Source organism: Rhea pennata, chromosome 12 (genome assembly GCF_028389875.1).
Source record: "Rhea pennata isolate bPtePen1 chromosome 12, bPtePen1.pri, whole genome shotgun sequence".
In the NCBI taxonomy this organism is placed as follows: domain Eukaryota; kingdom Metazoa; phylum Chordata; class Aves; order Rheiformes; family Rheidae; genus Rhea; species Rhea pennata.
The window spans coordinates 23,718,503-23,739,510 of record NC_084674.1 but is presented as its reverse complement, the minus strand read 5'-3'; the positions used below and the strand labels follow the sequence as shown (position 1 = coordinate 23,739,510).

The window sequence follows — 21,008 nt, the reverse complement described above, 5'->3', positions numbered from 1 at the left end:
CGATGAAGTACAGCGAATGCATTCAAAATGGCTTGGGGACAAAAGCAGGGGCTTTAAAGAGAAAGAAATCTGGGGAAGAACATACATATATAAATATGTTCCTTTCATACAGGGGAAAAAAAATCCACTGAGTGCATTTGAATACTTCTGAAACTGCATCTGATGAACAAGTTTTCCAAAAAAAATAAAAAATAAAAAAAGTAGAAATGCAAAGACAACAAAGATTTTCTATAAACCCGAAACATTTCCAAATAAACCTATTAGAGCAGGCAGACATTTTAAGTATCCTTTCAGCACAAGTTAAAGCACACACTTTAATGCTGTGCCAAGCCAATGCTTTTGATTACAATCAAAGCCCAGATTGAAGAAACGTTATCATTTAGGATGGAGAGGAAATAAATTCAAAGAAACTAAAAAAAAAAATTTTAAGAGACTACTGAAGAAGAAATTAATTTCTCAAATTAGCAACGTACTGTGACATTTCAAAATCTAACGGGAACAAAAAAGATGCCGGCAGGTTGCCCCTTATTATACCAAATGGAGCAAATCCAATCAGATGAACATGTTGCAGGATCAGTCAGTCAAAAGCCGCAGGAGCACCATTACAAAGTGAAAGATGTCTAAAAAGAGGATTTTTTTAAAACCTATTGTACTGGCTTTAAACTGGGCTATTCACCCACAGAGGTGGTAACAGCATTACTAGTAAGGTCCAAGAGAACAACCTGTCAAAAAAAAAAATCTCAAAGTCAGCATACAGGAAAACACAGAAAAAAGTTTTAATGAGAAATTAAAAATCCTACTAGAGCATTAAGATTGCACTATTGCATTTAAAAGAACAGATTTCCATTCAAAAGCTTATTTTATATGTAGGAGCGTGAGTAAACTATTCAGTTTGACCATGCTATTTCATAATTTCTTCAAATTTCAGTTCTAGTCTTTAATGACGCCACAGTAGCTCCTTGCTCCAGATCTCCCTTTACTTAAAATAACTGTCTATAGCAAGACCATTGGCCTTCAGAAATAAGGCAATGACCAAGAAAGCTTCCGAGAAAACTCACTCCTGAGCAGGTGCTGAATGGAAAACCACAGGAGCACTCACTTCCGAGACAGCTCAACAGAGGAAAAGAATATGATCAACTACATATAAAATATTGAAGGACCCAGATAACACAGAGGAACTTCTGCTTACCCGGACTTGTGAAACAAGAACAAGTTGATATTCAAAGAAATACTAAGATAGTGAACTGAATCCCAGACAGTGGAAGCTTTTACTCAGCAAGCCATCAACACGCCGCCAGAAGATACCATAAAGGTCGACTGCTCAGTCACGATTAGCTGCCTTTAAGATAAAATGACCATCAAGCCACACGAAGAAGAGCAAAAATGAAAGAGAAGGCAGGAGAAAATTTTCTGAAAGAAATACACATTTTTCAGAGGGTAAGATACCACTGCAATATAGAATTAAGGTGTTTTGTATGGTTATTCCACAGCAGTCTCTTGTAGGTTTTCCTGCACTTTCCTCTGAAAAATCTGCTATGGGTATTTCTACATGACAGGATAGAGCTGGATGGACTACAGAACCTATACACTAAATCTGTTGCTATTTTTATAGAGAGAGAGAGAGACACACACACATCAAGCTTATATAAACTTATTTTCAAAACAGGGCTGTCAAAAGGGTCTCAGAAATCAACACACATGGAGGTATCATGTCAAACAAGTACTGCCATTCCCATCTCACCACATTTGCAGTTTCTGGTGTTTCTACAGATTGTACTGAAGAAAATGTGCTAAATAAAGTACAGCTTTGGTTTTCTTGGTTGCTGTTTTCTTGCAGAATTTGAGATTTTTGATCATTTAATCCTGCCAAATAACCTTGAAAGCAGAACGAGAAGTTAGAAAAGTGTCTCTATCACAGCCACAAAGCAGAAATGTCAACTATTCATTTGAAAACATATTCATGAGGAAGTACAAATGGAAAACGTAACTACATAAGTCATCTCATCAGAAATACTGTGCAGCCATCTTGAAGTACCTTCCAGAGTTAAGAGATCAGATTGGAGAGAAGGAAAAGCTTTTTCACCATGAGGACAGTCAAGCAGTGGAGCAGGTTGCCCAGGGATGTTATATAGCCTCCATCCTTGGAGGTTTCTGAGACTCATCTGGATAAAACCCTGAGCAACCTGGTCTGATCTCTGCTTGGAGCAGGGCTTGGATTTGATGACCTCCAGAGGTCACTTCCAACCTGAATTTTCCTATGAAGCTATAGTCATCTAAAAAAAAAAAAAAAAAAAAAAACAAAAAAAAAAACAACAAAAAAAAAAAACTCCCCGCTAATTAGTTGGAAAAATCATGGATAGAAAATTCCAGAGAGTGGACACAAGTCAGAAGGAGGAGATATTCACTGAAGAAGCTGTCTACCTTCTCTAGCACAGACTGAAGGGATTTTAGGTCAAGGATGATGTACCCTGGCTCATTGCTCAAGAGGGGCTCAGATGACTTCTCTTGGATAAGGCATCCTATCGCTCTCTCGGGAGAGCATACATGCAGAGCGCAGGATAGAGTAACCGGGCTAAAGAGCACTCTGCAACGCTGACCTGAAAGCATCCAGACCCAAAGAGTAACGTTGGGTTTAGCAGAGACATCCCTTTCAAAGTTACTCTAGATAAACAGCCTCACCGGTACAAGCATTGCACACGTGCCAAAACATCCTTTTTTGCTTCTGCTCAAGGCACATGTGTTAGTCTCCGGGCAACTCCTCTCTCTATGGCTTGTCCCAAAAGTCATATAGTGATGACAGACATTCGGGTTGCAATAATTCAAATTGTGTCATCAAGAAGGAGAACAACAACTGTATAAACGTACTAGCTGCCTCCCTTTGACCTTTTTTTTATGGCCACCAGATTGCTTCAGACAAATTGTATAATAAAACAAATGTAATAATCATACGAAAAGCAAGTCACATTCAAACAAATGTGACATAACCATTTTCATTGCACTATCTGTGCAGTATATAGGACATCAAAACAAGATGCAAACACTTCTTTTGGACAACTATTTTCAATCTCAGCTCCCCCAATGACCTACTTAGAAGAGTGTTGAAGGTTGCTGTTGAAATGTATACTGAACTCAGAGCAAGAGAGTCATCTTTTTTTATCCTAGGCCCAATTATTTGGATTTGATGTTCAAAAATCTTCCACAGTCTACACATAAACTGCACATTCATAAAATTTACCTACCGTGCTAAAAGAGACAAAATGGATCATTGAAGTAAGAACTACAACAGGATCTGTGTATGCTAAGAAACCACACACACACTTCTTAACGTGAGTATCTGTGATAAAGATTTGGGATACAGGCAATTGTGGTAAAGGCCTTTGGATAAGACTGTGTTATCTAGTGAGCACAAGTACAAATAGGATAATCAGAAACTGAAGGCTTGCTTTCTTTCTTATCTACTCGCTGTTTCTCAGCAGGTTAGTTGTTCAACTTTCAATACACTGCAGGAACAACAAAAATGGCAAGGCATTTTACAAGAGACATAGAAAAACCATCCATGGCATTCGCTTGCCTACACCTGAATTTTGACCTCAAAAGCAGGACTGTTTCCTACTTCCCCCTTCCCAAACTCATCTTCGTTTCCTGTCTCTTCCTGTAGATTGCCTTCAGCCTGACCAAGAATTGTCACTGACAAGCTAGAAGTGTCACCCAGAGCTCTGCACCCCTGACCAGCTGAAAAATAAACTGGATAGCCTTAAATTCTTCCAACATATCTCAAGGCACAGGGCAGCATTACTCTTCCCACATTCCCTTTGCCATTCCAGACCAAATCTTTCAGGTGGCAAGTCTCTGATTTGTCTGCTTTTCTCAGTGTGTGGGGGAAAAAAGAATACCTGTTCCTTAATCTCTTTGACAGCAGTAATTTTCTCTGCTTTGTATGCCCAATGTTTTATCTTCACGTCATAAATCTTTCCCTCCAAGTCAAATTCAATGGTCTTGCTAAGCTTCTTTATTATTCCTTTTCAAGCATAACAGCTGCTTTTTTTGTAATAACTTCTGCAAGTCAAACCAATCCACTCAGCAAAGGGAATTCAGCAACTTCTGTAGAGCAGAGGTCTTCTATTTCGATCTGACACCTATTAATGATTTTCACAAAGGTAAAATATAAGGCAACGCTCAGCTAATTAATATTCTTGGTATAGGAAGACATGTATTAATTAATGATCACAACTTTCCTTTCTCCAAAGGAAAAAATACTGTAAACCAGGAGTCTCTCTCAAACAGCAATATTTAGAAATTGCCATTCCCCTTCCCCACCACTCAAAAAAAAAAAAAAAAGTGCAGGTGGCATTGGGAATAAATGTTGACTGCTCACCAGAACAACAGGTGTTTTAATGGTATGTAGGTACCCAAGTGACTTCTGTTTTGTCAGAAAACACGATTTGGGTGCTGAAGCCAAAGATCTGCTCTCCAAAGTGTAGCTTCAGGAGTCTTTTAGTTTCCCTGGGAAAGCCTTAGAGTAACCATCCCCATGGTTTGTCTCTCAATAGCTACGAGTAGCGTTTACGTGCCTTCTCCCCTCTACTTGGAGTTCACAGGCACTCACAAAGCAAACCGCTGCAGAGGCAGAGGAGCCTGCTCCAGTGATTTGTGGAATCCCACGCACCAACCAGCCCTCAGCACTGTCAGATCTGCCCCCAGGAATCTCATGCATATATTTGACACATCCCACATCCAACACTTAAAGTGAAACACTTTACAAGTAGACATCATCCTGCAAACAATTATTCTCACTTATCTCCTACCACTGAGTCTGAAGAAAATATCAGTTTCCAATACTGTCAGAAATTCATTCACTGTGAAAAACAATCACTTGGTATGACTCAATCTAAAGCATCGAACACCACCGCTCCATTCAGCTCCCACCGCTGGCGAGCCCTTCAACTTCAGGGCACTTCCACATATACGGACCCTACCTCAACCAAGCCATTCATAGTTCCAGCAATGGGAGCAACAAGAATAGAGGTTCCAGTCAACCAGAAACCTTACCTCTCCAATGGTCTAGCATTCCCCTTTAATTAATTTATCTTCCCTTTCTCCACATACCTCAGGTTATCACAGTTATCCACTAATCAGACACAGAACCATCACTCAAGAGCAAGGGTTCTAACTCTTTGCAGCTGCCAAGAATGTGGATGCACCTCTGTGCTTGAAGAATGAAAAACATGAGCTCAACACTCTCCTCTGGCAGCTCATAAGGCTTCTTTGCAACATCAGCCTGACCATGCTTTTTCATTACTCCTTAAAAACTTCAAAGATAATCAGATATTACAGCTATGCCACCACTCATCCTGAGATTCAGTACATTGGAGAAGGAAGCTGACTGAGAAAAAGAAGCAATTACCTCAGTAAGATGAGGGTTGGGGTTGAATCCACACTGGTTGCAGACTTTGTTGTGACACTGTGTACAGGCGTTGAAGTTTGGCTGATTAGGGGAGGAGATGAGTTCTGTTGTCTTGCATATAGGGCAGAGAGTGCTGCTCGGAAGGGGTGCGATCTGAGGAACAGAATAAGGTGAGGTAGGGGTGCTGCCTCGATCTGGCGACACAGAGGGAGATCTTCCTGATCTCTGACTTCTGCTGTCCACCTGCAGCGTCCTTCTAGGTCCATCTGCCTGTTGACCGGCCTGACCGTGACTCCTCATCTCTCTGGTGCTTTCCGAGCTCTGAGCAGCCTGTGTAAGGGAGGGAGAAGCCGATCTCTGTCCAGCTAGGTGATCCAGTTGGTCTGGTCTTCTTGGTGTGCTGAAATATCATTAAAAATACATGCATATAAGCCAACGTTTAGGATATTTAAGTGATCACATTCAGTGCTGAAAATGCAGTACTATATAGCATGCTCTTCTTCCACGAAGTCACAGGTCAGCCTATAGAGGCACAGTGAAAACATTTTGTAAATCAGGAAAATTGTTCAAATCAGTGAAAGTTAAGGAGATGCTTCACCTTATGAAATGAGACACAATTTCAAGCAACTTAAACTTTCTCTTATGTAAGTTGGCAGCAGAGAGGTAATTGAGTTATTCCGCGTACACTGAATTGAACTGTAGTCAGAAAGCTTCACAGAAAATATAATGAGAAGTGCTGCCAGTCTACTGCCAGCAAAGGGCTCCGAGTTAGCGCTTTTCCAACATAAACTGGTGCGTTAAAAGGCAGAAGTAACTTTGATTTAAAGAAGAACTGATTGCAGGGCCCTTTCTGCACAGGGACAGCCAACACCCACTTAACCATCTCCTCACAACCTACTTTTATGAATCTCTCCAAAACAAGAAGACTGAAAACTGATAAAGTTAGTGAAGAAAAACAGCTACAGAAGCCAGAAACCCAAAAGACACAGGAGACAGTCAGAGAACTAGTCATACTTTCTTGACTGTCAAGTGACCCCCATGCAAGCCACAGGCTAAGGCTTGCTTTAACTCTGCACTAACTAGCTGTGTCTCAAAGGGCCACAGGAGGGGCAAATTAAGAGGGAGTGCAGATGAGCTCTACCTTATCCAATCGTTCACCTTCACCGGGTGAACAGGAGTGGGAGCGAGCTGGCTGCCTCCCGCCTGAAAGCTCTTCCATGCGATGTAAAATCTTGGCTGGCCATGAAACAAGCTTGGGGTGCCCAAAGCTTTAAGAATTCTAAATAAATCCTTCTGAAAATCAATGTTCTGATATGATTCCTTCCCAGTCATTACCAGCACAGGTCTATGACCTCCTCCTTTCCCAAAAGGAACTCTCAGAGACTTCAACACTCATGATATTCCCAAGGACACCACAGTTTAATAGCCCTGTAGTCTCCCATGTCTAGTTCACACAGTCTTCTATACCTCTAACACTAAATACCACCGTTGTTGAAGGATATCCTAGATTTCAGTTTTAACCACCAGCCAACAGTTTCTGAAGCTAATATGGTTCTCAAATTCTACCTGTTCAGCTGGAGAACACAACACTAGATTCTGCACATAAGAATTTACATATTATTTTATTGTAGATACTCTGGAACATTTCTTTACAGACCACAGGTTCACGAGAACGGATTTGCAATGGAGGAAGCTTATGTCATTACAGAGGTCTTAGATAACAGAATAATCTGATGCACACACTTTTAAATAACCCCCAGAAATATTTTTCCAGAAGGCAGGAATCCTAATGTCCTTACTACCTGTGATCTACAGCTGTTTAAGGAAAACATGACTCAGAATCTCAACTTCAATAAATTGTTGACATACTCAAGCAGAGTTTGACCTTAAAAAGGTTTAAAAGGGGACCTTAAATGCATAAAACTAATGAAATTCAAAGAGCACGTTGCCACAGTAATAGTAACTCATATGAAAATAAATATTAAAATAGCACTTTGGGAATACTTTTCAGCCCAAGATTGAAAAGCAGTTCTCTGAAGGCGGAATCGTACAATAATAATAAACTGAAGCAATAAGAGAGGAACTGATCTACTCAAGACTAAACAGCTAACTGCACCTGGCAGTGCAACTAAATACCTGAAACAAGTGTCATTTGTACTTTGCTGCGTCATCACTGATACTTCTCCTGAAGTGAATAAAGGTAGGAAGCTCAGACTCGACACAAACCTTCACGTGCCTGCTGTTAAGCTATTGCCATGGCAGCCAGAGACCCCTGAGTATTCTTTGCATTTTATCTTTGTCAGCTCTTGATCCTCAAGATCAACTGGAAACCTTGCAGCAGGCAGGGGCAGGGTAGCTGCACTCAGCTGCCAGCCCTTCGAGGTTAGCTGGTGCCTATAGAATGCGGTCTGCCTTCTCGTGCCTGAATTTATTTGCAATAATTACTATTCCTACTAAATATACTCTGGTTATCCAGATAAATATCACTTCTTTTATATCCAGCTGGATTCTTGAGCTCAAAATATCACATAGCGGGGACTTCGTCTCCTAAGTTTAGAACGTGCCACCTTCCAATTTCATGGGATGCGTCTTTGTTCTTGCCATACCAGACAGACATCTCCAAACATATCATTTCCCTTTTTCTCTCCATCTTTTCCTCAATCGTAAATTATTGCAAACAGCTCAGTTTCTCTTTATACATTTTCCAGCTCCAAATTAGTTGCAACATTCACTGATGAGTGGGCCCTGCCGAGGTGGAATGACCCTGGCAAATGCAATGCAGTTAAATTTAGAATTAAAATTCGCCTTCTGATACTGACAGCAGCAAATTTACTGCAACATAAAATGTTCTGCATCAGTATCTGATGCAGACTAGATGGGAGTTCAGTCTCAGACACTCTGAAGTATATGTTCAGAATATACTCTGAGTATATTCTCACAAAGCAAAAAGCATTTTCTCTCTTTTATTCACATAAAACCGGTACATTTGTGTATTAGAAGGAGTAGAATACTCATGATGCGCTAAAACAACAGTGAAACAAAATTATCCAAAACGATTAATATGTATGGCATTCAAACAACATGTTTGCAATAGCAGAATTGTTATTCCTATGCAAACTGCAAAACGTACGCTTTTTATTCCCATTTTATAGGGAAAAAAAGGTTCCTACAAAGGGGCAATTTCTGACTCCAAAATAGCTCTAACAAAAAAAAAAAAAAAAAAAAAAAAAAAAAAAAAAAAAAAACACTACTGAATGATGCTTTTACATGGAGGTGGGGGGACACAACTTCAGGCCACTACCTAGAGCTCAAGTATTTAGCAGCATATTAGTAGCATCACCTATTTTTGCAGCTAGTATTAGTAGTACTGACAGTCTGGCTTATTTAAGAAAAGTATCTTTTTAAAGAAAGAGGGGGTTTTTTTTGTTTGTTGTTTTTTTGGGGGGGTTTTTTGCTGCTTAGCACTGCCATGGCCGTTAACGAGCGTGGGCACTGCCGGACCTTTGAAGCCGTGCTCCGTAAAAAGGGGCGGTCACACACCGAGCAGACGGGTTTACTACGCTCCCGATCCAACACAGAGTCCGGAGGGCTCTCGAAAAAGCAAAAACCCAAGTGAAAGGCTACACCAGGCACCGCTATTTTGCCGCGGGAATTATTCCCCCGTGACGGAAGAGGGAGGCACTTGGCAAGAAGAGCTCGATAGCCTGGCTGCGTTAGGGAGCTCAGATCTTTCCACGGCGCGCGTGAGTATTTACGGCCGTAATTTGCCTCTTCGCTCCCTTCGGCGGGCGCTCCGCCAAGTTATCGATGATAAAAATATTAAAGTAGCAGTTGGCTGCAAACCAATCCCAAATTCTTCCCCACCAATGCCACCAGATTGCTTGTTAGCAGTTAAGTTGAGATGTCAGAGTAAGGCAGAATTTCGCCCACTTGATTGGAGTTGTATTGATTTTGCATACACCTAATTGTTTAATCAGCACATTATGCAGTACTAAGTCAAACATCTTTACAGAAATCCAAACATTCATCAACACTTCTACATTTATCAACAGAGTTATAATTTCATCTCAGGAAAAAAAAAATCACTCACATTTGACTAGGCTTATTAACAACTAAACCATAGAGATTTCCAGTTATTATATTCCGTCTATTAATGCTTTATCAATAAATGGTCACACAAACAGTTCGGTTAATCTGGCTGCAGTCACTGGCAGGTTAGTCAGCCTGTAGGAGCTCTTTTTCTTTCTTTATTTTTTTTTAAATCAAAACCATAGCGGTTTTCCTCTCGCTTTCTATAACTTGCTCCATTTTGCCAGAATGAATCTGACATTACATCAAACAGAGCAATAACAAACCTTCTCATCCAGCAATACCACCCGTCACTCAGCCGGTCCAGCGTGGGACGCCCAACTTTCCCCAAGCCCGCTGGTGCCGAGCAGCGCCGCGAACACGGGCCGGCCGGCCGTACCGCGGACGCCTCGAAGCGCCGAGCCGAAGGACCGCGCCGTACCAGCGCCGGCCTCTGTTTTCCGCACGCTTTCACTGCCAGCTCCACCTCAGAGCCGGACCACCTCTGCTGCATTCGCCACCAAACCGAAGTAGTAGCTGCCTCTCTCCTAAAGCGAAGCACCGCTTCACCGCTAACGGTGCCAGACCTTCCTCTTTCTGGTTAAAGTTCAATTTCCTAAAAAAAAAAAAAAAAAAAAATTGTCCTAAACCTAATTTTTTTTCACCTTTTTTTCTGCATCAACATGCTAACTTGGGAGCAATAACCACTGCAAGAAAGGCTCTGAAAGGAAACCCGTGTTTCAGTTTCATAAATTGCTCTCCGCAACGTGGCGCAGCTCTGCCGGAACGGAGGCAGAGGGACCCTCCCCACCTTGTACAAACAGCTGGAAAACACAGCTCGCAATCCCCCCTCCCTTTTTCTTTTTCTGCCTGGTGGATATTTAAATAAATCTCCCGCTCGCTGGGAAACGGATCTAATTGCTACGTTACGGCACGTAAAAAAGAACGTGAAAACAAACGGCACCATCGTCATCGCACAAAGCACAAGCCCAGCTCTGGCTTTTCAAAGAGGAGCTGAATTTATCCATAGAAGAGGAGTCCAAGTTCTGGGTCCTTATCAAAAAATAAGACAGTCAGGACACTGTAAAATAGCAGGAGAAAGGGGGAAAACAAATGAACGCTTACCTGCCATAAAATCAAGGTGATAGGAACAAAATGAATCATGATAAAGAAGAGACTAGAAGAAATGTTTAGATGCTTACACACAAAACACAGAGGTTTGGGTAACAAACACAAATTAGAGCTGTTCTGTTAGGAGCACGCATCTGACCTACTTGGTTCGATCGAAACCTGATGTGAACATTCACATAACTGATTTTAAGAATCAGTGAATATAAATAATTTAGCAAAAGTAGGTAGCCAAGAAAAAGGGGAGTTGCACTCTAGGTCGAAACAGCACTATTTCTGAGTTGCCTCTGACTTAGGAAAACTAACTTTCAGTGCTGATGGTTCAGCATGTAAACAGTGTAGAAAAATACCAGATATTAGTTTGCACATACTGCCTATTACCAAGTCACTCCAGAAAACAGCACAAGCAACCTCTTAATAAACAAACAGAAAAAGAGCTGTCTGACATGGAGGGACTCCAATTTCAGCAATATGCACTGAAAGTTTCATACCAGCAATACAAAAACCTCCACCAAACTTGGGAACATTATTGACAAGTTTCCTAGCTCAGAAGTACTACAGCCAACATAGGGAATTTTTATATTGCACTCTGCTTGGGGGGAAAAAAAAAAGAAAAAAAAAAGAAAAAGAAGAAACAACTACAGAACTAAAAATCAGCATCTGGTTAACCACAAGTGCTCTTGACTTAATTAGATTTATATCCATGCACAATTAAATTCATGCTAGAAATATGTATAGTAAATGGTTTAAAAAGAGTGCATGCGTGCCATGAAACTGAAAGCCAGTTTTCACTGGGTTAGAGTTTTCATACACCAAAGAGTTAAAGACTATAAAATAGAAAGTACGAAGTGGTGGCGGGGAACTGTTAGAGAGTGTTGGAGAACACCACTTCCCCTTGCTGGACATCACATGCAGAATCTTAGCCACCGTCACGTGTCTGGTGAGCACTTTTCTTCTGCTAATTAAAACGATTCTTAGCACTATCAGACATGTTCCAGCCTTGTGGGACATCCAACACACAGGCTTTGAAATGGAAAAAGGTTCAGGCAGAGTCCAGGGACAGCAGATCTCAGACGTGAGGCTAGAACCGAGCCGTGCACACACACTGGAGAAGGAGCTCCTGGAACCAAGTCTCTTGGCCAACTTTGGAGCTGCCACATCTTGCCTCATACACTTGGAGTTCAGTGACAGTGGAAGGCAGCGATGATGCACGTAGCTCAGGGATCCCAATCACAGAATGAGGAACATGCTCATGTCATCTGGAGGATGCCATTTCTGACAGGGAAAAATGGCATAAAATGTGTCATTATTGTCCATGGACAGAAAGGGGTTTAGTATCTCCTAGTCACCCTGTGTAGATAACGAGGTGAAGACTCCTGCTGCACCGGAGCCCAGTGCCTCCTGATGAGCAGAAGTACATGTTCTTTGGCTCCTGGAGGGTCAGTTCAGAGACGTCCTTCTAGGGAACCAAAGCTCCTCTACTTTGGGGATGCTATAATGGATTCCTTGACTGAAAAAGGAAGCAGTATTGACCACAGACCTGGGGGGTGATTAGAGTCTAAAGGACGTTCACCCAGCTAATAGTGTTGTGATAGGACAAAACTGTTTTTTATAAGAAGTTCCCTTAACATCTGCAACGGGCTCCAAAGCAAACAATCCCAGGTACTGACCAAGTCCAGAGCAGCCCCTATGAACTCCAAGATCTGATTCCGAGTCAGAAGAGACTTTTGCACATTCCCCTTGAGCAAGACAGAAAGTTGCCAAGCAGACTACCAGGTACTGCTCCGCAGAGCTGCCCTTTCAGCTGCTTTCGCCCGAACCAGGCAGCTATTTTTGTCAGGATCGTGGCAAAGACCCCCAGAGCCACAAGCAGCTCAAATGTCAGAGCCACCAACATGTGATGATCTTAGCCCACTCTGTATCAAAGGGTTTTCCTCCGAGATGGCTGATCTGCTTTACAGAAGTAGGCATGCTGAAGGTTGAAAGATTCAAATCAGTCTCATTTCCAAGTGATATAACCGTGGCCGAGAACATTTACAATCTTGAACTTCAAAGCATTAAAATCTCTCAGGTATAAGTAGGGTCTCTAATATCCATTCTTCCTTGGCATCAAGGCAAATCTATTTCCTCTGTGATAGCAAAACACTACATTTAAACCTCCCAGAAATATAGTAGAAGCTGCTTCTTGGCACATGACGCAATTAGCTCGAAGGCATAACAGCAGCAGTGAAGATAGCTGCTGAATGTCAGGAGGGCACAGATGCAAAGGAGAAGCTCCGACTCTGCCTGGCCCTGAGAAATGCCGTTCCTAGGGTATATGAGGAAAAGGCCCACCGGATCTCTGATCCGGTGCCTGTGTCTGTCCTAGCGCTTATAAAGCAACTGGAAGATACAATGAGAGCAGGAGCTGCAGCTTTGCCAGTGAATGACAGCAGTCAGTAGGACAACTTGTTATTGACAGTGCAGCAAAGATCCCTGATGTGCAACAAATGGCCTTAGAAGCCGTAAAAGAAGCTGAAAAAAAAGAGAGGAGGCAGCAGACACCCAAAACCGCAGACCCCAAAGATGCTGTCAAACAGGAAGATGGTTAAATATTTAGCACATCTGCCCACCTGTGGGTCCTCTCTTGCTACAGATGGAGGATCAGCCTTGTGCAGAGCTCCATTAGCCAAGGTGCACTGCCAGCCTGGGCAGCAAGCCTCATCCTGGCAGAGGTCAGCAGCAGCACTGCATCTCAGAGATATCACAGGCTTTCCCCAAAGGCAAAAAGGACGTATCTGGGGGATTTTGTGACACACAGCATCCCCTAAAGAAAATCCCTTTGTTCAGATAACTCTCTTGACTCGTTATGATCCACCCTGTGACCACACCAAACTTCATACTAACTCAGATAAGCGCTGCGCTACAGGGGACGACTGCTCTGGAGACGTTGCAGGCTGTAGGGCAGGCTTCTGCCTGCAGAGTTTCTGTCCTTTCTATTGCAGAATCTGAAAGGCCTGTAAGAAATGATGAAGAACCTGCCATAAAGTAAGATACGTTCCTGCGACTAACACAGCAGCGTCTGTTCTGAAAGAGCGGCTGAACTGAGGATAAACGTCCCCAGCACTGGCAGTGAAGTACGGGCTGACACCCATCTCGTCAATCTGATTTCACAGAATCACAGAACGGTTGAGGTTGGAAGAGACCTCTGGGGATCATCTAGTCTGACCCACCTGCTCAGGCAGGGTCGTCTAGAGCACATTGCACAGGACCGCATCCAGGCAGCTTTTAAGTATCTCCAGAAAAGGAGACTCCACATCCTCTACGGGCAGCCTGGTCCAGCGCTCTGTCACTCTCTCAGTGAAGAAGTTTTGCCTCATATTCAGATGGCACAAACTGAAACACAGGAAGATCCTGTTGCCCCTCGTCCACCACTGAAAAGAGTTGCCCCATCCTCTTGACACCCTCCCTTAGCGTATTTGTATACGTCGATAAGATCTCCTCTCAGTCCCTCCAGGTGTCATTAGTGTCCACGCAGAAGAGCAGCAGAGGGCAATAGTCCAACGTGTGGACAAGCCTTGGCAGTCTTTCCATGACATCTCGTATTTGAGCCCTTGGCAGGCAGCAGACCTCCCTAGACAAGAGGTCAGGTTGGCAGATAGGTGCCTCTGTCCCCTGCAGCAGGGAGTCACCCACAGCAGTCACTCGCTTTCCTACTAAACGTATTCCATGTTTGGCCTCCACATACCTCCTGGGTCCAACCGACTCGTGCAATTAAGTCATTTATGCACTTTAAAGGTTATATAATTTGTAGAGGGTCCTGATAAGCTTGAAAATACTGTGGACACCAGGAAGAGCCTGGGGCTATTAGAGCCCCAGGGAAACAGCACACTGTCAAAAAAATCATTTAAGACATGGCCACAAAAAGTCAACGAAATTAAAGATTAGAGCAAAGAAGGTTACAGAAGCAAAAAGAAATCCTTCAAAATGCAAAAATTTCTTCCAGACAAAGGAGCCAAAACAGAGTAAATTTTGGCAAATTCAATTTAAAAACTCTAATAACGCGTACAAAAAAGCCCTAAGGAACAGCTTGTGCATCGGACCCACTCCTCAAAAAAGAGATTTTTCTAAAACTTTAGCGATAGGAAAACCACCAGAAAATCAGTTGATTGAGATGCAATAGAAATATGCATGGAATGCAAGACTGTACCAGAAGAAAACCCCAGCCCTCGCAATGCTAAGGAGAAGTTTATGAAGGTTCCCACACCAAGAACTGTTTCACATACAGGATCAGTCTGAAAAATTGTTTCAAGGCATGCATCAGCAAAACAAATGTTGGGGGGAGGGAGAAATCAATAAAATGATTAACCACAAATCACCAGGTCTTGACAGTACCCACCTAAGTTTTTTTTCAGGAAATCAAATGGAGAACTGCTGAACTATGAGTGCATTGCACAAATCTATTCCTTAAATTGGCACCAGGATCAGAGAACTGGAAAATGTTGAACGTAACATCAATCTTTAAGAAGGGCTTGAAGAGGATCTGGCACACTACAGCCAAGCAAGACTGCCATTTACACCTGGCAAACAGATCAAACCGTAATAAAAGACCGAATCAGAAGGCACACGGATGAACGGACATAAGGGAAGAGTCAACAAGCTTTCATAAGGTCACACCTCACAGATCTGCTGGATATTTCTGAAGCAGTCAATGAGTAAGCAGACAAGGACGGTCAACTTGATGAGCGCATTTCCATTTCCAGACAGCTTTTGAGGAAGGCCCTCACTGAAGGCTCTTCCAGGGAAAGAAAGGGTAAAAGGAAGACTAAAGCATCATCAAATAAGAGGAGACCTTATTAAGGATTAAAAACCGATTAAGATATTGAAAGCCATGGATGCAGGTAAATGGCCAGTTTTTCCCCACCACAAGCGTTTTACAGAACTCTGCCATGGGATAAATAGGATATATTCACAAATGGCCTGGAAAAGAAGTGAATAAGGAAGGGACAAATCTGCTGATCTCTAAGAATTTATTCAGAGTTTTCAAAGCTAAAAGTGGGGACTTCACAAGGCTCTCTTGAAACTGATGTCTTGTAACACCGTGACAGGTGAAATCCAAGGTCAAGACATGCAGAGTAATGCACATAGGATAAGACAATGATAACCATGCACAGTAATGGGCTCTAAATTAGATATTACCACTCTGGGAAGCGATTTTGAAGTAATTTAGGACAGTTCTCAGAAAACGATTTAGTTCTCGGAATTCAGAATTTAACGCTCGACAACAAATATAGAATGTTCTACCAAAAAAATACACTATTAAGTTATTTTGGGAAAAATGCATTCTGTAAACCAATGCAAACACAAGAGCAGAGGTAGCCTGTTCTCTTCTCTTCCTTCTGGCTTTTTTTTTTCGTTTGTTTTCCCTCCCTCTCCCCACAGAGAGATGCACAACGGTCTGGTTTTTGCAAGGCTCCCTTTTGAGCTTTCGGCTTGACTCAGTCAAGGATCTGGAGGGATTTCTGCAGCTGTTGACCTGCTGTGGGTAAGTACTCAAACACACAGCGGCTTGCTGCTGTCTCGTGAATAGGGGTATCGCTCAGGCAGGACAGCACCCACAGCGCCGATGGCTCCCTGTGCTTCTACTAAGCCCTTGGCAGAAATAAGTTCGCGTTTTCCTATTAAGGAGGCTGAGAAGACAGCAGGGCCCTCTTTTGGATGCGTGCCATCCTTGCTCCAAAATTAAAAGTTGATGCAGAAAAAAAAAAAAGAAGAAGAAGTATCATTATCCATCTCTGTGACAGTTTGAGTCAACTGAATTCATCCTGGAATGAGAAATAACATTCATTTCGTGCATAAAAGAAATATCAGAAAGAGAAGTACTGTAAAAAAAAAGAGGTAGTAATGATATACCAGAAAGAAACCAACTGGTATTTTTAGAAAAAGGAGGAAAGGAAGGGGGAAAAAAAAAAAGTTAAAATGGCCACAGTGCCTACAATACAAGAGGAAATTAGACTACAGAACTGCTGTGAGCAAAACAGCTCCGGATAACTGCAGAAAGCAGCAACGTAAAAATCCTGACTTTGCAAGTCTGTTTGCTTGTGCCTGAGCAAATGAAACACTAGACCTAATACATTTTTTGCAGCTGTGAAAATTGTAGCATTTTTATCCATCCTGTGATTGCATCTTTATACCTTGCAGCATTTTAGCCATCTCACAATTGTCCCTCTAACTTTTCTCTTTTCCCCTTGCCATTTAGATCTTTAAATACTTTTTGTTTGCTCGTGAGAGCTAACCCGCAACGCGTGGAAAAGCAATGCAGTAAAGAGATCTTTGGGGCAGTGAGTAAGAATAGGGATCGACACGTCATCCCTGAAGAGCTCTAAGTATTGCACATGGATAAACATGGATGATCTCCTACAAGGATCTGCTCTGCAAGGAGCAGAGATTCACGTGCAATGTATGCAAATATAATTTGATCAAAACTTCGCATCAGGTTGTGTCCGTTAGAAGCACTCTTCACATTCAGAAGTTTCTCCATCCCGAAAGTTTCCCATGCCAGCACACGCAGAACATTAAATTTGTTTCTGGAGACAAAAATGTGGCCGTATGTGCCTGCTGTGGAAAGCTGCACTGGGGTCATCTTGCACAAGATGGAAAAAGATACAGTTGTATCTTGGCCTCGTGCTTCCTGGGTTTGAGAGATTTAAACTGGAAGCCTAAATACAAACAGCAAACTTAGCTCAGATCTAGCAGACATTTGTGTGTGCAAACACGTTATTCACAACAGAAAAGGAAGAACCAAGCCAAAGAATAATATATTATCAATACCGTAAGAGACGCCACCAATTCAATATTTCAAGCTGTTCAGTTTAAAGGTACTTTTGAAATATGATAGTCTGAAACACCCCTGCCAAAGTCTTTCAAGGATGAAAGAGAAACCACTTACCTCTCCAGTGTCTATAATTCTTTGAGGATCTTTGTCTCTGCACGTATTTCTGTGCCTCGCATACCTCAGACCAGAATATTTGTACCAGAGGAGACGGCCTAATCTGCATATTTGATATATTTATCCTTATGGTCCTACTGAAAACGTTTAACTTTGCAGAAATGGAAATGAGTAAAATTTAAGACTAAGGCATTCACTTGATCCGTGGATTGTAGGTATTTTCTCCCACAATGTTGTTTTTGGATACTGTGTTTTTGCCAGGGTAAGGTAAACAATTGCCTCTAGCTTAACAAAAGGGAATATCTTTTCTGCTTCAATAAAACTGAATTTGTTGTAATATTAGTGTAACTAGTCAAACACAGGTCTAATAAAGGTAAAAAGCAGTAAACAGGCTCTACCTGCTCTGCAGGTCAACAAGATGAATGGTTTAAAGGACAGCAAAGCACCCTGGGCCACCTCAGCTCCTTTCTTACCGTCAAACCCTAAGTGATAGAAGAAGCTAAAGAGTGAGAGAGAGATGGGGGCGCAGACTGGGGGACGCGCTTGCGGGAATAAGAGACTCGAAGATCTTCACTCGATAGAAACGGAAGCATGTTCTCCGCCGAGATAGCTTTCCTTGTGCACACTCTATCTACAGGATTTCCAAGCAAAACATCCGTAGCAGCAGCACAACTTGCAGAAAGGGGAGAAGAGCAGGAGGCTTATTGGAATTTTCTACTCATTGGGACTCAAGAGCTGCCCTAAATAAAAGACAGACAGACAATCTGGGTAGCTGCTGAACAGCATAAACAAGGATGTAAGCAGAATCCAGCATTACTTCTTCACGTACGCCGGTGCGGGGAGCGTTTAAGGAAAGCTACGGATGCAGCCTGGCCCCGACACAACGTGCTCTAGCATTATCTGCCGCAGACATCTTGCAAGTTCCTATCAAAGGAGGCTCATCCCACAGATTTGTTTTGAGAGTAGCCTGACATCAATTCTCCCACTCCCTTAAAAGACACTGCTGACAGAAGATTAGAGAACAGCGGAGAAGATCTGCAAGGGCAACGGGCCAGAGGAACGTGAACTAAAGCTGCAAGCACCTCTCCAAGATGACGGTGCAGTTTCAGTAGCGACAGCACTCCCACGTGGTCCAACCAGAAATCCTGCTGCGAATGGGTAGAAGAAACCCAGAAGACAGCAGATCACCATCGGTGGGCAGAAGACAACTGAGCTGCCACGCTTCAGGGGAAATATGATAAAGATCCACGTATTTCTCCAGAATGGGTCCAAGCATATTTGATGCTACTCTCTTTTCTGCAACAGCGTCTACCACAGAGCTCCAGTTTTGCTGCCGTTTCTCCCAGTAAATACATATACCCAGCACGCAAGCAGGACAGCAAGCTCCAGTACTGTGTTTGGAGAAAAGCATCAAGAAATTGGTTCCTGAAGCAGCTAATGCAACTAATATCAACAACACAACAAAACTTTTACTGTAGGCAAACTACCGACCAAAGCATGCTCTAAAATTAGAGCAGGAAATTTCGTATTACTCAATTCTGTAGGCTTGGAGGTTATTGCCAGCCACCATTAATGTTTTAACGCAAACACCAGCTCTATACCATTGATATTATCTTTTAATGAGGACTTCAGGGGCAATCCACTGCGTGGAAAAACCCGAAGCTGCGGCCAAGTTGCAGCGAAGCAGTCTACGCATCAGTATACACGTAAACAAATTTGACAGTTTGGGTACCAGTAACAGGAATGACCCAGCAACACAGAAGATATAAACTCACTGCAGCCATAAATAACTACTGGTAGTAAAGCTGTGTAGAAAGGGTGGTATGGGCTTCAAGCATCTTGGGTTCTTAAACTAACTAGATTAAAGCCAGCCTGGCTATGTCAACACATGCTCTAATCCCACTTCCCAATCGCAGTGCAGACGTACCTGAAAAGGCTTCACACCACCAGCGTTTGCTTTGCTACTTAATTTGGCATTTAGTGTTTTTTTTTTTTTTTAAAAAAAAAACCCAACAATTTGTCTCCCCAAGAAGATTAATAGGTACGTTCAAAGAACTTTGTAGGCTTAATGAGAAAGAGGCAGCAAAATCCTAAATGTGAGACCTCCTACAGGTTTTTCAGTCCAGCTGTACAATCAAATAATAGTTTACGTAACTAGGATTGGAACAAAATAAATTAAAAGTAATTTCATGTTTCATCAAGAGAAGTAGTACAGTTCAGAGTCAATGTGGAAAAAGATCTAGTTCAGAACTGCAGTTCCCCTTAGCGTTTCATAAGCATGCTTTGTATTACCAGCTGATTTGTTTTTTCAAGAACAAGGAAAATTACCAAGTCCCTTAAGAATATATTATACGTTTTCAAATTTCAAGTATTCCTATTTTATAACTTGTAACTTCACATATCTGTAACCAAAATGTTTTCTTTAGAAGACGACAGAAAAAATACGCTTTTTTTAAGCTGTTTTTTTTCTGATCCAAAAAAAGTGGCAACAGCTACAACATGCCCATTTTTGAAAGTAATTCCCATATTCAATTTCATCCTTTGACAGATATTATATGTTGCAAAATCTCTTCTTATTCCTAAAGCTGAAATTAATGATTGAGAGAAGCAAATGACAGATAGAACTATTGGAAAATACAGGGGCCACTGCGGTCTCTGGTCCCCACTGCCTGCTCAGAGCAGAGCAGCCAAGGAGGTGGGTTGCTCAGGGCTGTGTTCAGCCAACCATTGACTGTCTCCAAGGTCAGTAATCCCACAGCCTCTCCAGGAAACGGGTCCAGAATTTGATCACCCGCAAGGTGACAACAGGAGTTTCCCACCTACCAACCTGCGCAGTCACCTCTCATCCTGGCCCGCACACCTCCAAGACGAGAGCCTGGTTCTGTCTTCTCAGTGGCTTCCCACCGGGGAATTGCAGACAGCGATATAACACCCCTTCTCCTCCCCTCTCCAAGCTGAGCAAACTTGGCTCTCCCACCTTCTCCATGCCCCTTCTGCACCCCGGTGGCCTCCACTGGACTCGCTCCAGTGCACTCGCACCTTTTTCACACTGGGGAGCCCCAAGCAGATGCAGGGCTCCAGCTGGGGTCTCAGAGGTGCCAAAGAGAGGGGCAAGAGCCCCTCCTTCCACCACACCTAGGCAGCCCACGATGCCCTTAGCCTTCTTTGCAGCAAGCATGTACCACATCAATAAAGGAAGAATACAGATGCAAAGCAGGCAACAAAGTAACACGAATTCAGAGCAGTGCAGCTCAATGCAAAAAAAAAAAAAAAAAAAAAAAAAAAAAAAGTCATTCTGCAGCAAAAGTCTCACTATCAATGAAACCACAAGCATGGCCTTCTTGAGCAACACCTAGCTGGAGTCTCACATGTATTACACTCACCACCTCTTTCCTCCGGCTACATAGCTCATGGGGCATTTAAGAAAAAACAATGTCAGATATGTTGTTTTCAGCTGCTTTTAATTGCAAGGCTAAAAGA

The 21,008-nt window shown here is 42.5% G+C and overlaps 1 protein-coding gene across 1 annotated transcript in view; it reads right to left on the bottom strand.

Moving 5' to 3' along the window:
- BSN (bassoon presynaptic cytomatrix protein) overlaps nt 1-21,008 on the bottom strand; it is a 143,604-nt gene that overhangs the window by 111,085 nt on the left and 11,511 nt on the right. Inside the window, exon 3 of the mRNA XM_062585922.1 lies at nt 5,405-5,804. Coding sequence (XP_062441906.1) covers nt 5,405-5,804 — 400 coding nt within the window. The remainder of the gene's footprint in view (nt 1-5,404; nt 5,805-21,008) is intronic.